Source organism: Squalius cephalus (assembly GCF_949319135.1).
Source record: "Squalius cephalus genome assembly, chromosome: 9".
In the NCBI taxonomy this organism is placed as follows: Eukaryota; Metazoa; Chordata; class Actinopteri; order Cypriniformes; family Leuciscidae; genus Squalius; species Squalius cephalus.
In genome coordinates, this window is record NC_137130.1 from 4,127,485 (window position 1) to 4,146,668 (window position 19,184).

The window sequence follows — 19,184 nt, forward strand, 5'->3', positions numbered from 1 at the left end:
CTCACTAAAATGGCCCAGTCATCATGTTTGCCGTTGTTTTCCATTTCAAGTTTGGTTTTGACACATAAAACGGTAATATCTAAGTGTGTGAGTTGTTTGCTTTCTTTTTAATTAGTCTTCCCGCCAATTTGTTCATTCAGACCGTTTAGCGAACTCGCACGAAAACAAGAGGTGGGATTCATGGCGTGAACAAATCATATTGCGATGGAGGCGTTGCCTCCTCTCACGTGACTTTCCCCGATTCATTCTTAATTACCCCCACTAAGCCCAGCACATGGGGTCTGATTAAACTCAATGGAATCAGAGGCAAGAGAGATGCGGACTCCCGCTGTAACTTCACCTGCTGCTGTCACTGGTCGACACTCTTACTTTAGAAAAACAAGTGATTTAAACACTATTTAATGTCACACTTTGTAATATATGCGTTTTATTTTTGTAATATGGATTATTTTCTCAACCAATTTTTTTGAGGAGGCAGTGCCTCCCTTGCCTCCAGAGGAAATGCCCCTGAGGTCGTTCAACCCCTAATATAGAAATATAAAATATATTTAAAGGGGTGGTGTAATGCCCTTTTCACAAGATGTAAAATAAGTCTCTGATGTCCCCGGAGTGTGTATGTGAAGTTTTAGCTCAAAATACCCCACTGATATTCTTATATAGCATGTTAAAATTGTACATTTTTGAGGGTGAGCAAAAACGCACCGTTTTGTGCCTGTCTCTTTAAATGCAAATGAGCTGCTGCTCCCGGCACAGGGGGCGGAGCTTCAAGAGCTTGTGTCCTTTTACCTCACACACACATGCACTGAAAATTTCAAAAACGTTTAGCCTTTTATGTTCAAACCGGAGTCAGACAATGATGGAGAGACTCAAGAAGCAACAGGACATTTCTGAATGGTTAGCTGATGAATTTATGCAGCTTATGTGTAGTTATCTTCTAGCCATTGATTAGCATATTCTGTCTTGATAATCTATAAATCGTGTTCAGGGGGCGGGGTTTATTTAAATTTTAGGGTTGGTGATGTCACTAACCCGGGAGGAATGTGGTGTAGTCTCTATCAGCCGTTTGTTGTAGTCCTTAAAAAGTGATTTCTTTAAAAGCAAATATCTCCCTTTCCTTTGAACTTTGAGTGTTGTAACTTTGCAGATGTTGTTTATGCTCAAACAGCAACATTACACACTAACTAAAGTTAGAAAATTGAAATCATAATCAACCACCCCTTTAATGTTTAAATAATATAGGCTATATCGAAACAAGAAGGAAGGTGTAGGTGTGTCCAAAAATGTGACAGCGTAAGTGTTTAAAGAATGTATCAAAGCGTTTGTCTGGTAAGGAAGTAATTTGACTCTGGAAAAACTTGTTGAACATTCAAGACTTGTCATGCATAATGAGAGGCAGTTTTCTGACAGGTTTTCTCAGGTGATGTTTGCTCAGAGGGAGCCTGTGTCTTTCCGAGAACACCTGAACAGGTGTGTGAGAGACTTTGTGTCACACTCTTCCCTGATGGGCCATCTCTTTTTGTCCATGAACGCATGATTCATAATCAAAGACTGTTCATGCTTGAAAGAGAAAACAGATGACACATTAAGGGTAATTTTAATGTACAGCATTTATAGCACATTTCCTGAAATCCTCTAGAGTAAATCTGTACGGAAACACTTGGGACAAAATCAGTACTTGTAACAAACAGCATTTGCAAAGCGTCACTGTGGTTTAACATGCATTAAATGTTACAGTTCAAAAGCCCTGACTGGAAAATCAATCAAATTGTCTTCATTCAGTGCATTTTTAGTAAATGTCGTTTGAGGATGTGCTTTGCATGGTGCTAATGCAAACCTGCTTTGTGACTTGCAAGACTTTCCCCTGATTCCTCCTTTGCAAAGGCATATTAAAATCAAGAAATTTAACAATAAGAAATAATAAGTAATCTGATACATTAGAACCAGAATTTTAAAGTGCCACTTGAGTTCTGGAAATGACAGATTCCATTGACCCACTTCATGTTGAGAAGTGCCAGTGCTTGCAATGCAACAGACTTGGTAGACTATGCATAATTTTACAGGTTATGACATTTGATTGGCTGTGTCAGAGATGAGTTTGAATATCTTAATTTTCAGTCGACGTCCATGTCTTCTTCCTCTGAGTCCTCTACAAGCAGATCGGCATGTTGTGTGTAGTCAAATGCAGGGACTCTTATTGGCAGCTCGCTCCATTTGCTGAAGGTCTTCTTCTTGGAGCCGTATGTGACCACAAAGTTCTTGATGTGGAGGCAGGGACACTCGATACTTTTATACAGCATCATCGAGCCCCATTGCTGCTCAGGAACCAGACAAAACAGAAGATTTAAGACAAATGCATAAATAAGGAAATACATACAGTTAGCTATTTTACTATACTGTCTATTTGCAGTGATTTTGTTGCCAATATTTTGTATAAAACATTTAGAATATTTTTGGCTACTTTGAAAAACATTAAAAAGCTGGATTAAAAAACTGAAATTATATACAATTATAAAATTATATAAAATATATTTTAACAATTTTTAAAGGGGCTACATGTAGAATTCAGAAACTCTTGTTATTAGCGACACCGGTGGCCGTTAAGTGAACTGCAGCTTATCGCTCACACTCGTGCACACGTAACATACAAGAGACTGAACGTGATTCAATGCACCGATATACTCACAGCGAAGTTCCTTTTCATTCTTGGCTTATAAATAAAAAAGTTGGGAATACCTTTGCAGTGATATACTGTTAATGACGAGTATTTAGATGAGTATGTAAATACGAGAGGCATGCTTTCCTCTCAATATCAAAATAAACGCAACAAAAATGACAGCAGTGAGAAAGCATCTGATCATAGAGATGTGGATGTTTGCAGCAACTGTGCGATTCACCGGCATCATGTCGACAGATGAGGTCATTTAAAATTACACTGATTAAGTATATTTGAGGCTATAGACTATATAGATCTGGCTATGTGAGACTATAGATTTAATTAATCCCTTTTCTTTGCATGACACATTGACATTACAGAATGGCTCTTTCGGCATTTTCCTGAACATTGTATATGTGTCATTGAACAGAAGAGAGACTCTCAGGAGTGTAAACGTCACATCATTTGGATTTTCCTGGCAAAAACGTCCCGAGCCCTTCACATAAAAATCAGTCTACAAATCACTACTTTCATAGACAACCTTGGAAATCGGGTAAGGTCTCGTTTTTTTTTTTCCCTCAAACTTTTGAACAAAATTACATTAGGCTGAATGACCATTTCTGGTTATTGGGCAATTTTAAAATGGCCATAATTTTGGAAGATTATGACTGCTAATATTTCAGTCTATCACTACTTATAAAATGACAAATGAAGTGATCAGAGACTTATATATATATATATATATATATATATATATATATGTGTGTGTATATATATATATATATACACACACACACACACACACACACACACACATATATATATATATATATATATATATATATATATAGATATAGATATACTGTATATATAATGTATGTGTATATATATATCATTTTAATCATATATTTATATATCGCCTTGGCCGTAATGTGGTTCAGTGGAGTTCACAGTTATGTAATGAGTCAAACTGAATTTTGCCAAAACACTTCTGATCGTCAGTAATGCACAGACGGTTTGACGTCAGCACGCACCTGTCCACAGTTTTTGCACGCGATAACTCCGTTGGTCTCATAGTCCAAGAGCCGCTCCTGCAGTGATGCATTCTCTCGGACTATAAACAGCTTACTGCAGATGTCAACAACATGTATTTATTTTACCATCATCATTATCATGCAGGATAAAAATAATTTGCATCATCAGTATTCATATTTCTGAGTTTTCTGAGAATGCAAAAAAAAGGTATTTGTGAAGGTTTTTACCTAAACTGCTCAGTGACATTGACATGGTGCATCTTCTCGATGATCTCAAGGTGTTCCCCAGAGCACACGAACACACTGCACTGCCTGCAGCTCAGGCTGATTTTAGACGGCGACTCCTTCATCATTCCCTTCTGCTGTTTCTTCTTTATCTTGACCTTCTCCTCCATTATGGCCTGGATCTGAAACTCTCGGATCTACACAAAACCAAATAACGTTTCTTTCGTGAGGAATGTTTGGAGTGTTATTTTCTACAGTCATTGAAGAAGATTCTCACTTTCTTCTCGTAGTCGGGTCGGTTCATCTTGCAGACTTTGGCGATGGCTTTGCTCATCATTTTCTCCCTGTATTCGTTAACGCTCTCTCTCTCTGCCACCCCAGACCCTGCCTCCGCCACGAGTGTGTAACTGCTGTCCTCCGCTCTTCCTCGACCGCGGGCCTGTGGAGAGCCAAAGATACTTCAATCTCAAAAACAAGCACCACATCAGCAGTTTTCAATCTCTGATCACTTCATTTGTCATTTTATAAGTAGTGATAGACTGAAATATAAGCAGACATAATCTTCCAAAATTATGGCCATTTTAAAATTGCCATATAACCAGAAATCGTCATTCAACCTAATGTAATTTTGTTCAAAAGTTTGAGGTGTATTTTTTTTGTGTCAATTTGGAGTTAATATTGGGTACGATAATTAATTAGTATAATTAAATTCTGAAATTAAATGTATGATTTGCTATAATTAAATTGCATTATATTGGCCAAATTCACCCTCTGTTTGCATATATTTTGTTATTCATAATGCAGCATTTCATGTATACTATATTGTCAGGCTTGTTTCACACATGTTTACATGGACACCTTTTATTTCAATTGAAATCAAATCATTCTGATTGATGAATCTGATAGTGTTTACATGAGTTGATGTGCGTGTTTAAATGTCACAAGCTTTAAACTGATCTTATTACATGCACGAATATGCAATTCCCCGCTGTTGCCACATACTTATCATCCTCCTACCACTTCTTCTTAATATTCATCTATTTCGGGTCCTGATTAGGTAACAACAAGCTTTGTACCGTGATGCTTATATTAATCAAGCATTAAAAATGCCCCAAAACAAGTCCGAAAAAAGAGCTGGTGGGACAACGTTGTGCTGCCCCACTTCACATACAATGAGTGAAAGGAGATTATTAGATTGTCACAATGTTCAACAACAACTGCAGCTCGTTCTGTGTGTCAACCGTCATTACACAACTTCGATGTCATTGCACATGTGCATAATGTTCCAGTTCTGGTTTTCAATCCAGTGTGTTTACAAGTCCTATCAAACGGATTAGACATTTGTTAAACCACCCCTTACAATCTGAATGTATTTGGCCAATTAATTCCGGTTGACTCGGTTACATTTGATTTTTTTATTCCTATTGTGCTCCTAGTCCAATTACAATTGTATTAATAGGGTCCATGTAAATTCAGCTAGTGTTTCTGTTGGGTAATTATACAGGAAAGAGTGATTTCAGGGTTACTACATTGAGTTTTTCCTTTGATATTTAAAATATGAAGTTGGCCTGTTACAAACGTATGAAATCTATGAGCCAAACCTAGTCTGCTTACATTGAATGTTGTAAACTTTTAATATTGTTCCCCGCAGCGAATATTTTTAAGTGCTGCAAATGCGAGATGTGTGAAAATGGCCTGAGAGCCGAGTGGCATCTATACAAAGTAAATAATAATCTAAATCAATAACACATTTTAAGCCCTTAGAGACAGACCAAAACGAGTGCAGAACACTTTATTTCGATAGTCCACTTCAGAAATTCTACTAATTATACGTAGCTTTGCATTTTGCAACTTCTTGTCAACTAACTCTCATTAGAGTATTCATAGACAGTCAGCTTAATATCTGCTAACACTTTATTCTGATGCTTCCCAACATACATTATCATGACTAGTTTGCAACTACAATGCCAAATGTGACCCTGGACCACAAAACCAGTCACATGGGTCAATTTTTTGAAATTAAGATTTATACATCATAGCTGAATCAATAAGCACATTCATCAAACGCATTGATGTATGGTTTGTTAGGATAGGACAATATTTGGCAGAGATACAACTATTGAAAATCTGGAATCTGAGGGTGCAAAAAAATCGAAACATTGAGAAAATCTCCTTTTAAAGTTGTTCATTTATATTCACAATTGTGCTGCATTCACTCACAAAAATAAATGTTTTATATATTTACGGTAGGAAATTTACAAAATATCTTCATGTAACATGATCTTTATTTAATATCCTAATGATTTTTGGCATAAAAGAAAAATCAATCATTTTGACCCATTGTTGGCTATTGCCACAAATATACCCGTGCGACTCGTGACTGGTTTCTTATCCTAACCTAACAGTCTAATACTCTAAGTTAGTTGACATGTAGTTGCAAAGTTACTTATTCAGTAGTTAGTGGAATTTCTAAAATGGACTATCGAAGTAAAGTGTGTAACCCAGCTTCTTTAGAAATGAGCAATAATCTAAAATCAGACCTGAATCATGGCGACCTCATTGGTCACAAGGCAATAGCGTATGACGACGTTACACTCGGCGATGTCCAAGCCCTCTTCGGCCACAGTGGTGGCTATTAGCAGATTGATCTCTCCTTTACGAAACCTTTGCAGCACATCCTTCTGCTCTGCCTGAAGACAGCAAGACATGACTTTATTTAAATGAATATTATGCCTCAAAATCAGCTTGAAACGTTCCCTTTAATGAGTGCAGAAACAGACACATTACTCAGTGACTTACAGCGGTCATCGGTTTCACCACACTCTGATCTCCACCACCGATCAGATAACTGGCGCTGACTCCGACTTCATCAAACTTGGGGTTTTCTTGAATCCACTGGCACAGAGCGATGGCGCTGAGGCGAGTCCGGGTGAATATGATGCCTCTCGCCACTTCTCTGGTGCTGAATTCCTTCAGGATGATGGTTTTCAGCTGGGCCAGATTATTATTTTCATACTCTGGCTTTCCCATCAACTCCTCCAGCTTCGCTTTTTTATCTGTTGTTGATTAAGCAGGGTTTTTATAGTTAACTAAAACCATAACAAATATTGTCACTTGGAAAAAAAATAATAAAAGAAATTATATATATATAATTTGTATATGTATGTGAAGACTTCAGATGCAAAAGCCTCTAAGTGCCATCAGAAATTTTCTTCTAAAATGAGTTTTTTTTTTCAAACTCATATTTAAGTTCAGTAATTTCACTTTAATGACAATTAATAGGTCATTTTCATTGCCATTAAAGTGAAATAACTGAACATAATACAAGCTTGATAAAAATGATCATTCTAGAAGGAAATTTCAGATGGCACTTAGAGGCTTTTGCATCTGAAGTTATTGATTTATGTGTATATATATGTATATATATATATGTATGCAGTGTTGTGCCTGAACGATCAGATTTCTATAGAGCCTTCCAGGCGAAACCCCGGCTAAAACACACCGTAAACCAGCCTTAATATGTAGCGGAAAAAACACCCAATCTGGCAACACCAGCCACCAGTGTCTACTGACTCGCTTGTTCGACCTCGTTCATCAAAACATCATATCGTTCATTTAAAGGAGACATATCATGCTTTTAAATCATTCCTTTTTACATATAAATCATACATTTGTAGTCTATATAAAGCGGAACTGCAATGCTTGGGTCTGAATTCCTCATTATTATAGCTCCACAGGCCCCCTTTCTACCTCTTTTCTGATGTGCGTCTGAGAGCAACTCGTTTTGGTGCGGTCTCTTTAAATACAATTTAGACACTTCATACCCCGCCCCCTCTCCAGGATGCAGAGGTGACACTCGGTTCAACTCCACCCCGTTCGGCCATTTTTGTAGTTTGATAGCAGAGATACGATTATCTAGCGGCACAGAAACTTTTTATTCACACGTTATTAACAAAATGTCAACAACGGAAGACTTGTCCAGCCAGCCTTACATGTTCGAGCCAGAGTCGGAGCCGGAGCGAGATGAAAATGAAGACGACAAACCTGCAGAACAACGTCTTCATATGGATGTATCGCAATGGTGTGTTACTGTATTTACACATGAAACTTTGGTCTTCCGACCTTTTACCACCGTGTCGATTTATTTTGATTAATATGTGCGAGGGAGAGAGAGCAAGACAGCGTCTAGTTTGGAGACGTTGTCTTGTTTACACTTTGCCTGGCTCCGAAGAGAGAGAGAGTGAGCGCGCGCGACCGGGTCTCTCTCTCTCTGCTCTCTCTCTCTCTCTCTCTGCTCGTTCTTTCAGTTAAACATGCGCCCTGTCACAAGCGCAGCAGTTCATCTACATTAGACGGTGTAATGAAGCGTGTGGGTTACTACATGCAACAACCGAACATTTTAACTTACCCTCTCGTAACTTCTGCATCTTTTAGCTTGGACTACAAAATTGCAGCGAGAAATGAAAATGGCGGATAGCTCGAAGTGTTGAGCCGGTAGTCGATGTCCTTATTTGGCAGTTCCGCTGCAAATACTGTGACGTAATAGTTCACAAAACGTCATAGATAACAGAAAAATCGGAACAGGTCGAAAAATAAGGCCAAAACAGAATATAAAGATATCAACGAAGCACCTGAAGAGAATAATTTAAACTTTTCTGTACTTCTAAACACTCCAAATATACAACAAAATGAATTTAAGGGCTAAAAAATTGGATTTAGCATGATATGTCCCCTTTAAGGGGCTTTAAATGTATTAACTGGCAAATTCCCAGATCACATCCACCTATGCAATCTTGATCATATTCTGAATTAAGAAATCATTATAATGCAGTCAAAAATCGTTTACAGGGAACATAAATAATTACTTTACCTTCCGAGTCTTTCGTTCATTTGTCACGTGACAGACGCAATGAATGGATCGTTCATGAACGACTCATCACTTACGTTACAAATCAAAACAAAAAGCAGCAAGGAGGCGTCGTATGATCATTTAAACGAGTTTTATGACAGGGTCGGTGAGGATGGGAAAAATCTGACGCATAGCTTCAGTGTTAAAACTGATAAAATAATTGTCTGTGGTTCTATATGGGCTGTGGCAATTATTTTGAAAAATAATATCTCGCAGCAACATGGAGAAAAAAGAACTCATTTTTGGAAGTGTGAACTTAGGTCAAAATTTTGAGTATGAACTGAACTAGTTCATTTTAAAATTTGTGAACTGAACTTTGAACTAGTTCATGTAGAAAGTGAACTTTCCCAACACTGTATGTATGTGTATATATATGTATCATCATCCACGTTTGTTGGAAAGTGCTCAGACATTAGTGGACATCTCATGTTAATAAATGAGAAATAATATGGGAACAACATGAGGACGAGTGAGCAAATGATGATAAAATATTCTGGTTGATCTGGTATATCTATATAAATACTAAAAAATCTGAAACGGTTCAAATACTCCTTTTCTGAGGTATCTATACACTGATATACACCACTAATCTATATAAGTGGAGTACCACATTGACTTATTTTTCGTGGCTTATTGCACTTAAACGATCAAATACATACAAAACTGTCAAAATGCCCGTCTTGCCGAGTATTGAGGTTAATACAGTCAGTTTTGAAACGTAAATAGTTGAGAGAACGCATGTTGTGTATCAGTATATTGGATCCGTGCATAAGCTCTTAAAGTGACGGCAGCCTAATAAACCTAATAAACTGTAAATCAAAGAACAAAAGACAGAGAAATCACTCGCTGCTCTTGACTAAATAACTTTTGTTTTAAGCATTAATCAGTATTTAAGTTTTACAATGAGAACTATCCAGTGTTATTTTACATTTGATTACTTCAATTTCTGTAGTAGGCCCCATTTCATACCCGAATACTACTGTTAGACCCACCTGAAAAACTTTAAGCCATGTTTATTTCATTTGTCTCTTTAATCTATTGTATTAATATGTGCTATCATTTGCAATTTGTGTTTATTTTATTACTGACTATTTACTTATCTTTTTTTTTGTAAGTGTAGTTCAACAATTTAAATAAAGCCTCCTTGTTCTATGTGTAAGCTATTACAATAAAATAACATTATCTTTGATGGTATATGGCAGTTCATAATGAAAATGGTATCGAGTACCGATATTTTCAAGGTATTGTACCGAAATTCTAGTATCGTGACAACACTAATACCTTTGAACAAAGTGAAGAGGAATCGCTCTGTGTCCGTGATTGTGACAGTGCCTTCCTCGTCAGGGCTGGATTTGGTCTTCAGCTCTTCGTTGTGATATTTGTCGAGGAAGCGGAAGGCGTCTGACATGCGTATGGTGTTGCTCTGATGAAGAGCCTCGTTGTAATGGCGGAGATGTTCAGCACACACACGCACCTTCTGATTCTCTTCCTTAGCAGCTGGTGAACAACACACACAGTCAATATTCATAAGAGTTCAACAATATAACTGCTTTAGCATGTCATCATGGAGGTGGAAATGCAATTTCTACATGAAATAAAGAAATCCTATTTAATTGTTACGTCATTCGCCGTGCATCATGGGATGAGTAGTTAATAAAGTACAAGTATTCAAGTACACTTGTCTTATACCCTTATTTTATTATACCTATTTTCCACTTATTTTTGTCAAGTGCTTTAATGTGATTGGTCTAAGAGCTGCTTGGTTTAGTGAGTGATCAGGGGCCGGTTGCATAAACTGCTTAGACTAGTCTTAAAAGTTAGTCATCTAATTTTTTTCTTCAAGACTGGTGCTAACTTTTTAAAGTCAGTTACATAAAAGGGTAGATCGGTCTAATTTAAATCAGAAAAGAAAGACTGATTACCTCTTGACTAATTTCTAGTTGGCCAAATTAGTTCTTAAGACACAGTCTTAACATAGTGGCTATAGTTTATGCAACTGGTGGCAGGATTTCTTAATATCTATAGTGAAAATTAATGTGGGGGAAAAAAAATCTTACGTAACCGGTTAAAAAAAAGGGTTATCATTAACTAAACTTTTTTATTACTTGAAATAAAATATACATTACCTGAAATAATATAAAATATCTATAAAAAAACATATATTTTAATTTCTCATTTTTGCTTGGTTTAAGTTAAATAACTTTTAATTTAAACTAAAACACAAAAGTGATGTGTGGCCTTTATTTTTTTTAAAAAGAGTGCATTTTCTATGCTTTTTTTTTTTTGCATCGTCAGATAAAACCTGTAACTGTAGTTTGCCTTTTTTGACAAATAATTTTGTGAGATAAATACCAAACCAAGTGTTTTGTTGTTCTCTCATATTTAAAATATTTATTAAATAAATATAAAATATTTTCCTCATATTCTGATATTTTGTTGGGTCGTTAAAAACAAATATCCCCTCCTGACATCACTTTTGGCCACTACTGTATAGACATAATAAATGAATTAAGATAAAAAAATAAAATTTTTTTTTTTTTTTTTACTAAAACTTTAACTAAAATTAAAATGTAAATCAATTAAAAAAAAAAATATATATATATATTCAAAAACTATAGCAGTATATCAATACAAAAATAACACTGTAACCAAAGCTGAAAAAGTTGGCGGTGACTGTTAAGCTCTATACTAGTTAGTCATAACTAACCTTTGAGGATGCTAATTATTATATATGACAACTGGATCTGTTCAGTTACTCTGAACGTCTGAACGCACTTCAGAAACTTTGTTGGAATTCACAGTAAAATAACAGTTGCTTCTTTTGAAAACAGGAAAGAGACCCTGTTATTACTGCGGCTTATTGAAACACATTTTGCATGAGTGCATGACTGTACTGTATATGAAATTCTTATCCTGACTTCCATAATGTGGTGGTTAAATGGTGGTTTGCCTGAAGCTGAGGACACACAGAGAGAAACCGCATTTTAGTAAGAGCTTTGCAAACATCCTCACCCAACCAGGAAACGCTGCTTTAAAAGAAGCACGTTCACAGTTACTGTACTTTTTAGCACTAATTTCTAGAGCTTGCAGAAGCAGATTTCCATTTGTAGTTCAATCTCTCTTGCACAACATAAAACACTTACAGAGAACAATATCTAGTCATTTAAATACTTTTACAGCAGAGCAAACTAGAAACATTTCAAGTGGTTTGGCTGGTTATCACCCCATTAGCTGGTAGATGTCATAAATACACCATCTGCTCACTATTTCTCTCTTTTTACAACCTTTTTTAAAGGATCCATGTATTCTGACATAATGATTTTTTGCAAGCGACATATTAAGTGTTTGCAAATATTTCATTATATCATAACAGCAGACCAGTGAGAGATTTCGATTTTTGCGATTGTGTTTTTGTGGTGACGGGTTTGGGTTAGGGTTGGGTTAGGTTTAGCAGGCATATCAGCCTATATGCATTGACTTGATGTAATGTTATTAATCACATGACATTTACAGATTAGGCGATTGGCTCAAAACAACCTACCAACATCGTCATAAGCAAGATTTGAATAATTTCTATGACTTTTCCCTGATATTTCCAGGTTTTGAATGACCCAGTAAGCCTCATTTCTTTAAAAAAAAGTCTTTCTAAAATACAGTAAATGGGATTTTTCTCACCATTCTGCTCTTTCTGCACTGCCCACTGCTCATAGGTCTGTGTGCCGGGCTCACAGAGGGGCAGAAGATCAGCGTGTGTGTGGATTTCATCCATTATCTTCTTGATCACGTCTCCAAACGGGTCCTTTAACATGCAGTGGACAGACATTTTCAAATAATACACCTCTGAACTGAATGTTAACGTCATGTATGTCTTCACATTTATTGTTGACAGGGAAGAAATCTTTAAATCTTTGTAGTGTTATCGTAGTTCAGATTTTTCTAGAAATATCTAAACATTTATTAAATGTGATGTGCATGATGTCTGTGCCACTATTGGCAACAATCAGAATTGCACATTGCAATGTAAAAGCTGTATGTAGCTAGTGTTATCTTGTAATGTTTAATTACAAAAATTAATTTGAAACAACCCAATAAACTAATTAAATATCTCACCTTTAGGTATTAAAAACAAGTCAGAGGTTATCCTAACTTTAAAGGGTGACTCTCGCCAAAATGCAACCTAGGGTCTTTTTGTGAATCTACCCGAGGCAAACTTTCATGTAAAAGCATAATTAGAATGGAAACGCCACTTTTAAGTTTGACCGTATTTTCGTTTTCGGTCAAATTGCCTTTTGAATGGGAGTGCTTGGGGCACTTCTATGATCGCATCAAAATCGCTATTTTTAAAACACTAATGCGGCTCGACACAACATGAAACTGTGCTGGAAGTATCACCAGGGGCTCTACACATGAACGCCAGCATTGAGAACATTGTTTGTGTGCACAGAGTTTACTAAAAAGAAAGATTTTGAACAGCTCACTGTCTCTGTGTCCGCTGGCATTTTGACAGTCAAAAATAGTCGATCTCCGAATGCGAATGAACTGACTCTGAATTTTAGCATTGCTTCTTATATGAGGATCCTTTTTCAAATACAAGGTCAATATTGATTTTCACTAACGACAAAACAACAAATTATCTGTGAATTTATATGGAACTAAGCTTTAGAAGCTTTCCATCTTTACTCTCCTCCCTGTTACGTTGCTATGACTTTTCAGAGTTCACACGCATAGGTTTAATACCTATGATCACGCGCGTGAACTCGGCAATCGACTACTTTGGACTTCAACCGAAAAACAGGATGTAAACAAAGGTATTTGCGCTGGCTTAAATAACATCATTTTTATACATATCTTTCACATCTACTGCAGTCAGACTCACTCGTGTTCACTCAGAAGGAATCACTCACATTTTCTGTGCACTTGTAATGACACATCAAGGATGTTAAGAGGCTAAAAGCAGGTTTAGTACTTGCCCCATTGAAGTCAACAGGGTGCAAATTTTAAAAATAGAATAACTCGGTGTAGGCAACATCGATTTTTGTCGTTGTTCTCTGTATTGACAGCACTCCAAATGTACAAAAAAATGAGCTCAATGTTAAAATTGACCGGAGTTCTCCTTTAACAAAAAGACCCTAGGTTGCATTTTGGCGAGAGTTACCCTTTAAGGGTTTATTCACAATGATTTTAATCAAATTCTTTTTGACAATTTTAGTAAAAAAGATAAAAACATTCTTAGGCATTTTGGGAACTTTTCTCTAAAGAAAGAAAATCTTAAGAAAACGGCATTCAAGAAGAATTGTATTCCTAAGAATATTGCATGACTCCATGACACACATGAAGTGGAATTACCTCCTTCCGCCCTTCTGCTCTTGCAATCCTTTTATATGGCGTTTTGGCCTCTTCTTCTCCCAAAGTCTTTGTTTTTATTGTGAAGGCGTCCAAGTTTGCGCAGATCTGCAATTCATCAGAATAATGATCGAACTCACAGTTCCAGGTTTTACATGACTAACATATGAGCTGTAAAATGATCAGTAACATCACACATCTAGGGACTCAAACTGAGCTTGACTGACTTAGTACCATTCACCAACAGCAAAACTCACTTTTGCATTAGTTTTGACTATATATCGTCATTTGATTCTTGAATTATCCGTCAGAATCAGTTCAAGACTGATTTGAAATATCCAGCTCATATGAATCATTTGATTGTGAATCAGACTGCATTGGTTTTTGGGTAGCACTTTATTTTACAAGACTGTTCCCCATGTACATACTATGTACTTATTAGTAATTACAATAACTAGGTACTAACCCTGAACCTAAACCTAACATTAACCCATGTTAGTTACCTTATATTAACCAGTACTTTAAGTAAGTAAACGTACTGTAAAATAAAGTAATAAAATGTTTGTTGTTCCACATTGATGGACAAATGCATATGTTTAGTAACTGTTCAAATCATCGTGAAAATTATTCTCGATTCTCGTTTTCTAGCACTGAGACACGAACGCAGAAGAGTTTCTCTTGGCGCTCTGGTGGAGTTGTCATAAAGATTGGTGGTAAAGCAGACCAGCGGGGTAATCGGGGTTCAGGCTGATTCTCTTTCATGAAAGGCATGCAGAGGTTTATGGCTGAGGAACATTGGAAACAGCTTTGCGGTGGACAAAACAGTAAGAGATGTGGGAGAGGAGGGTGTGTGTGCATGCATGTGGAAAAGTCCGATTAGAGAAAAAACGTTAGGAAAGATTTGATGTGAGAAAGGAAGGAAAATATGTTTTTTTATTTTTTGAAGTATTTTTTGAAGTAAAGCCAAAAGGTTATTTGTTTATGACAATAAAAGTGTGTGTTCTGAAGGCATTACATAAGGATTTGTGCACGCTTGCACTCAAAACATTTTTTTTTTTTTTTTCTTTAACAAATGTAACAAATAGGCTTCCACTTAATGATTCCAGTTCCTTAATAATTCCGTTAAAGCTTCTTTTAGAACTTTTAGGAACTATACTATTTTCTAAGTTTGGGGGGGGGGGGGGGTGGTAAGATTTAAAAAAAAATGTTTTGGAAACATTATGCTCATCAAGGCTGAATTTCTTTAATTAAAAATACAGTAAACAGTAATATTTAGAAATATATTTCTCTGTTTTCTATGTGAATATATTGTACAATTTTACTCCCTTGATGTAAATAATTACTCCAGTCTTCAGTGTCACATGGTCCCTCAGAAATCATTCTAGTATGAAACAATAGTTATCAATATTGAAAACAGTTGTGCTGGTTCATCTTTGAAATATAAATCTTTCGAAACATTATCAATGTTTAACATTTGACCAATTTAATGCATCATTGCTGAATAAAAGTATTAATTTCTTTAAAAAATAATTAGAAGTATACATAAAGCTGAACATAAATCAGTCTAATACACGTATTTGGTGCCAAAGAAACAGTTCTTCTTATTAATGATAAACAGTTGTGCTGCTTAATGTCTTCAATGAATAGAAAGTTCAAAAGAACAACATTTGTTATTAAAGCTGTAGTCTACGATGTTGAAAATCGGTCGAGAATGCCTGAGACGGTTGGGAAGTTTTAAAAAACTCATCCCGCCCCTCCACACACACACCCCCTCCCCTCTGTGCTACCTGATCCCTCCCACCGGGAAACGACCTGAACAACATCACTCAGTCAAGCTGTGATCACCGGTAGTAAACATCCTCTCTCACAGCTGAAAGCAGTGAACACATAAAGCCTTGAAGGAATGAACACTTACAATTTTGACTGATTGACGTCATTTACTTTCACAACATTGCTTAGTCGCTTCAATCTAATGACCTCGCTAATGACACATCATATGTAAAGTTGACTTTCGACACTTGAACTTAGTTGCTTCATCAACAATTCAATGTCACCATTGTCCTAACAAAATAGCTCAGAGGCACACGTTTGAGTTCACGCCCACGCAAGATTAGCAACACATGCAATGTTCTAACAGAAACCCGCTAGGCCTACTGAAATATATTCAAGCACTTCAAGAAATATAATTACTTTGACCCGTGATAGGCGATGCTAAACGGCTAACAGTCCAATGCCGACCGGCAGCATGAGCATGTTGTCAGACTGATAAAAAGCTATTTATGTAACACCTCACACCATAAAAGTATAAATAAATGCTTACCTGCTCAACAAAAAGTCAGCCGTGAGTGTAGGGGCAAGCAGGGCCGCTTGCTGCTGTCGGTTTGTTTTTTCTCCATTGCTGAGCTGATGCTACTTTGCTAGCTACCATAGACTGTCAGCGCGAAATTTCATATCGCAGGAGGGGGGCGGGGCGGGGCGGGGTGGAGACGCGAGCGCCACGTGGAGTTTCAAGTGGAGCAGGGGATTGGATGAGAGCAGTTGACCAATGTAAGCTGTCCGGCCGGACAGCTTACATTGGTCAACTTCTCTGCAGCTGTACACCCAATAGAGTGAATGGATTTTTTTCATTCTTTTTTCTCTTCATATTGTTAGGATTGTACTGTAGAACCATAACCAGCATCTGAACGAGGTTATTAATAATGAACAATCTTTGAAATCGTAGACCATAGCTTTAATATAACTTTTTTGTAATATTTATTAATTTCATAAATGTCTTTACTGTCTATTTTGATTAATTTAATGTGCCGTTGCTAAATAAAAGAACATTTTATTATAAAAAAAAAAACTGTTTTCAACATTGATAATATGAAATGATCTTAGAATGATTTCTGAAGGATCATGTGACACTGAAGACTGGAGTAATGATGCTGAAAATTCAGCTTTGATCACAGGAATAAATTACATTTTAAAATACTTTACAACAGAAACCAGTTAATTTAAATTGTAATAATATTTCACAGTATTACTGTATTTATGATCAATACAGTGAGGTGAGATTAAGAAACTACTTTCAAAAGCATTAAAAAACCTTAATGTTTCCAAACTTTTGAGCGATAGTGTATTTCAAAAATGCACTGGTCATGGTGTATATTGTGCAATGAAAAGATGTTACCTGTCTATTTATTATTTTTTTTTTTTATTTTTTTTTTTAAATGGCACCTAGTTATTCTCTTTCATCACTTGCATTTGAAAGCACTTTTCTTCTTTGCTCTGTCACTGTAGATTGAGAAGCAGATGAGTGGACTGACACAGATGGTGGTGTACCTTGAGGATGTGTTGCTCGGCCATCATCTGGCTCATCGCTCCGCCCACCCCAGGTGAAGCCGTCAGACCCAGGATCTGAGGAATCGGGACCGGACTCTTGCCCTGCTTCTTCAGGAGCTGGTTCTTGTGTTTCTGCTTCAGGTAGCGGATCATGATGTGGTTGTACGCGTTACCCTTCTTCGTGTGGTGGCATTCGTCAATGACCATCAGGGTGAACTCTGCAAGTGCAATGATTTGAAAAAGCATTGAGAATCAGAATCTATTCAGTTCAATTCAATTCATATTTACCATAGATATATTAGATTTAAAATATTCTTTAAAATGATGAATGTCCTTCTAGTGCAATAGTTATTTGAACTTTTACTTCCATTACTTCTTTTAGACAAGTGGAAAGAAAACATCCAAAATACACATTTAAGTGTTAAGTTTATTACACTTTATCTATTTGTGTTTCTGTAGATTTCAATTATATGCATATATGTAAAGGCCATTTTCTCAAAATTATTATTATATATATATTTTTTTTACTTGCACTAAAACAGAAATTTTTACTTCATTATCACTAACGTACACCAAACTTTCCACTTTTATTCTTATCTTAATTCTGAAGGTTTTAACAGAGGGGTTTGTTCGTATATCTTTTGCCTGGTTTATGCAACATTGTAAAAAAAAATCTTCTTTTTCTCTGGATGTTGACAGTATTTTCTGATTTATGGAGTGATAAAAAAGAAATATCAAAAAGCCTTTAACATTAATGTGTTAGGAGAATTAAACAAGAATTTTAAACCTGCTTTATCCAATGTTCAGATTTCTGTTCTGGTGCAAATTAGTACATGTAATTATTTAGATGATGCATCATTTACGTATTTAAACATAATATTTCAGAACACTCGTAATACAAAACATTGTCTTATTTAACTGGGGAAAATATAGCGATATCCATTAGTTAACATTTTTACCTATACACCTGTCTTGCCCTAAAGGGATAGTTATCCAAAAATGAAAATTCAGATAAAAAATTCATAAACATAAACATAAAACATAAAAGAAGATATTTTTTTTTGAGAAATGTTTTGTTTTTTGTCCATACAATGAAAGTCAATGGGGTCCAAACAACACTGTTCTTCAGAACATCATTTGGTTCTAAAGAAGTAAGAACATCACAGAGGTTTGGAACGACATATATATATATATATTAGTGCTGGGCAAAGATTAATCACGATTAATCACATCCAAAATAAAAGTTTGTGTTTAAATAATATATGTTTGTGTACTGTGTATAATTATTTTGTATAAATACACACACGTGCATGTATATATTTAAGAAATATTTGCATGCATATACGTTATATATATTTATATATCACTTATATTATATATATATATATAAATAACACATTTTCTTAAATGTATGCATGTGTGTGTATTTATATATACAAAATAATTATACACAGTATACAAACATATATTATTTAAACACAAACTTTTATTTTGGATGAGATTAGTCGTGATTATTCTTTGCCCAGCACTTTATATATATATATATATATATATATATATATATATATATATATAAACACATGTTAATAATACATTGTTCATGGTGCTTTTATACGAATAGCAAAAGCTCTTGGTCATTTTTTTCTAGCATGTGTTTCTAATCTACAAAGGCGAGTGCTGTAAACCTCCAGTCCAT

At 35.8% G+C, this 19,184-nt stretch overlaps 1 protein-coding gene across 1 annotated transcript in view; it reads right to left on the minus strand.

Annotated features, from left to right (window-relative positions):
- Nucleotides 1-1,197: 1,197 nt before the first annotated feature.
- The window catches only part of ifih1 (interferon induced with helicase C domain 1), a 34,600-nt gene continuing 16,613 nt past the window's right edge, over nt 1,198-19,184 (minus strand). The window contains exons 7-16 of the mRNA XM_079881977.1: nt 17,489-17,706; nt 14,168-14,272; nt 12,497-12,620; nt 10,103-10,318; nt 6,712-6,968; nt 6,453-6,602; nt 4,190-4,351; nt 3,916-4,109; nt 3,688-3,781; nt 1,198-2,312 (exon numbers count right to left, since the gene is read on the minus strand). Of these exons, the coding sequence (XP_079738103.1) occupies nt 2,112-2,312; nt 3,688-3,781; nt 3,916-4,109; nt 4,190-4,351; nt 6,453-6,602; nt 6,712-6,968; nt 10,103-10,318; nt 12,497-12,620; nt 14,168-14,272; nt 17,489-17,706 (1,721 nt within the window). The 3' untranslated portion in view covers nt 1,198-2,111. The remainder of the gene's footprint in view (nt 2,313-3,687; nt 3,782-3,915; nt 4,110-4,189; nt 4,352-6,452; nt 6,603-6,711; nt 6,969-10,102; nt 10,319-12,496; nt 12,621-14,167; nt 14,273-17,488; nt 17,707-19,184) is intronic.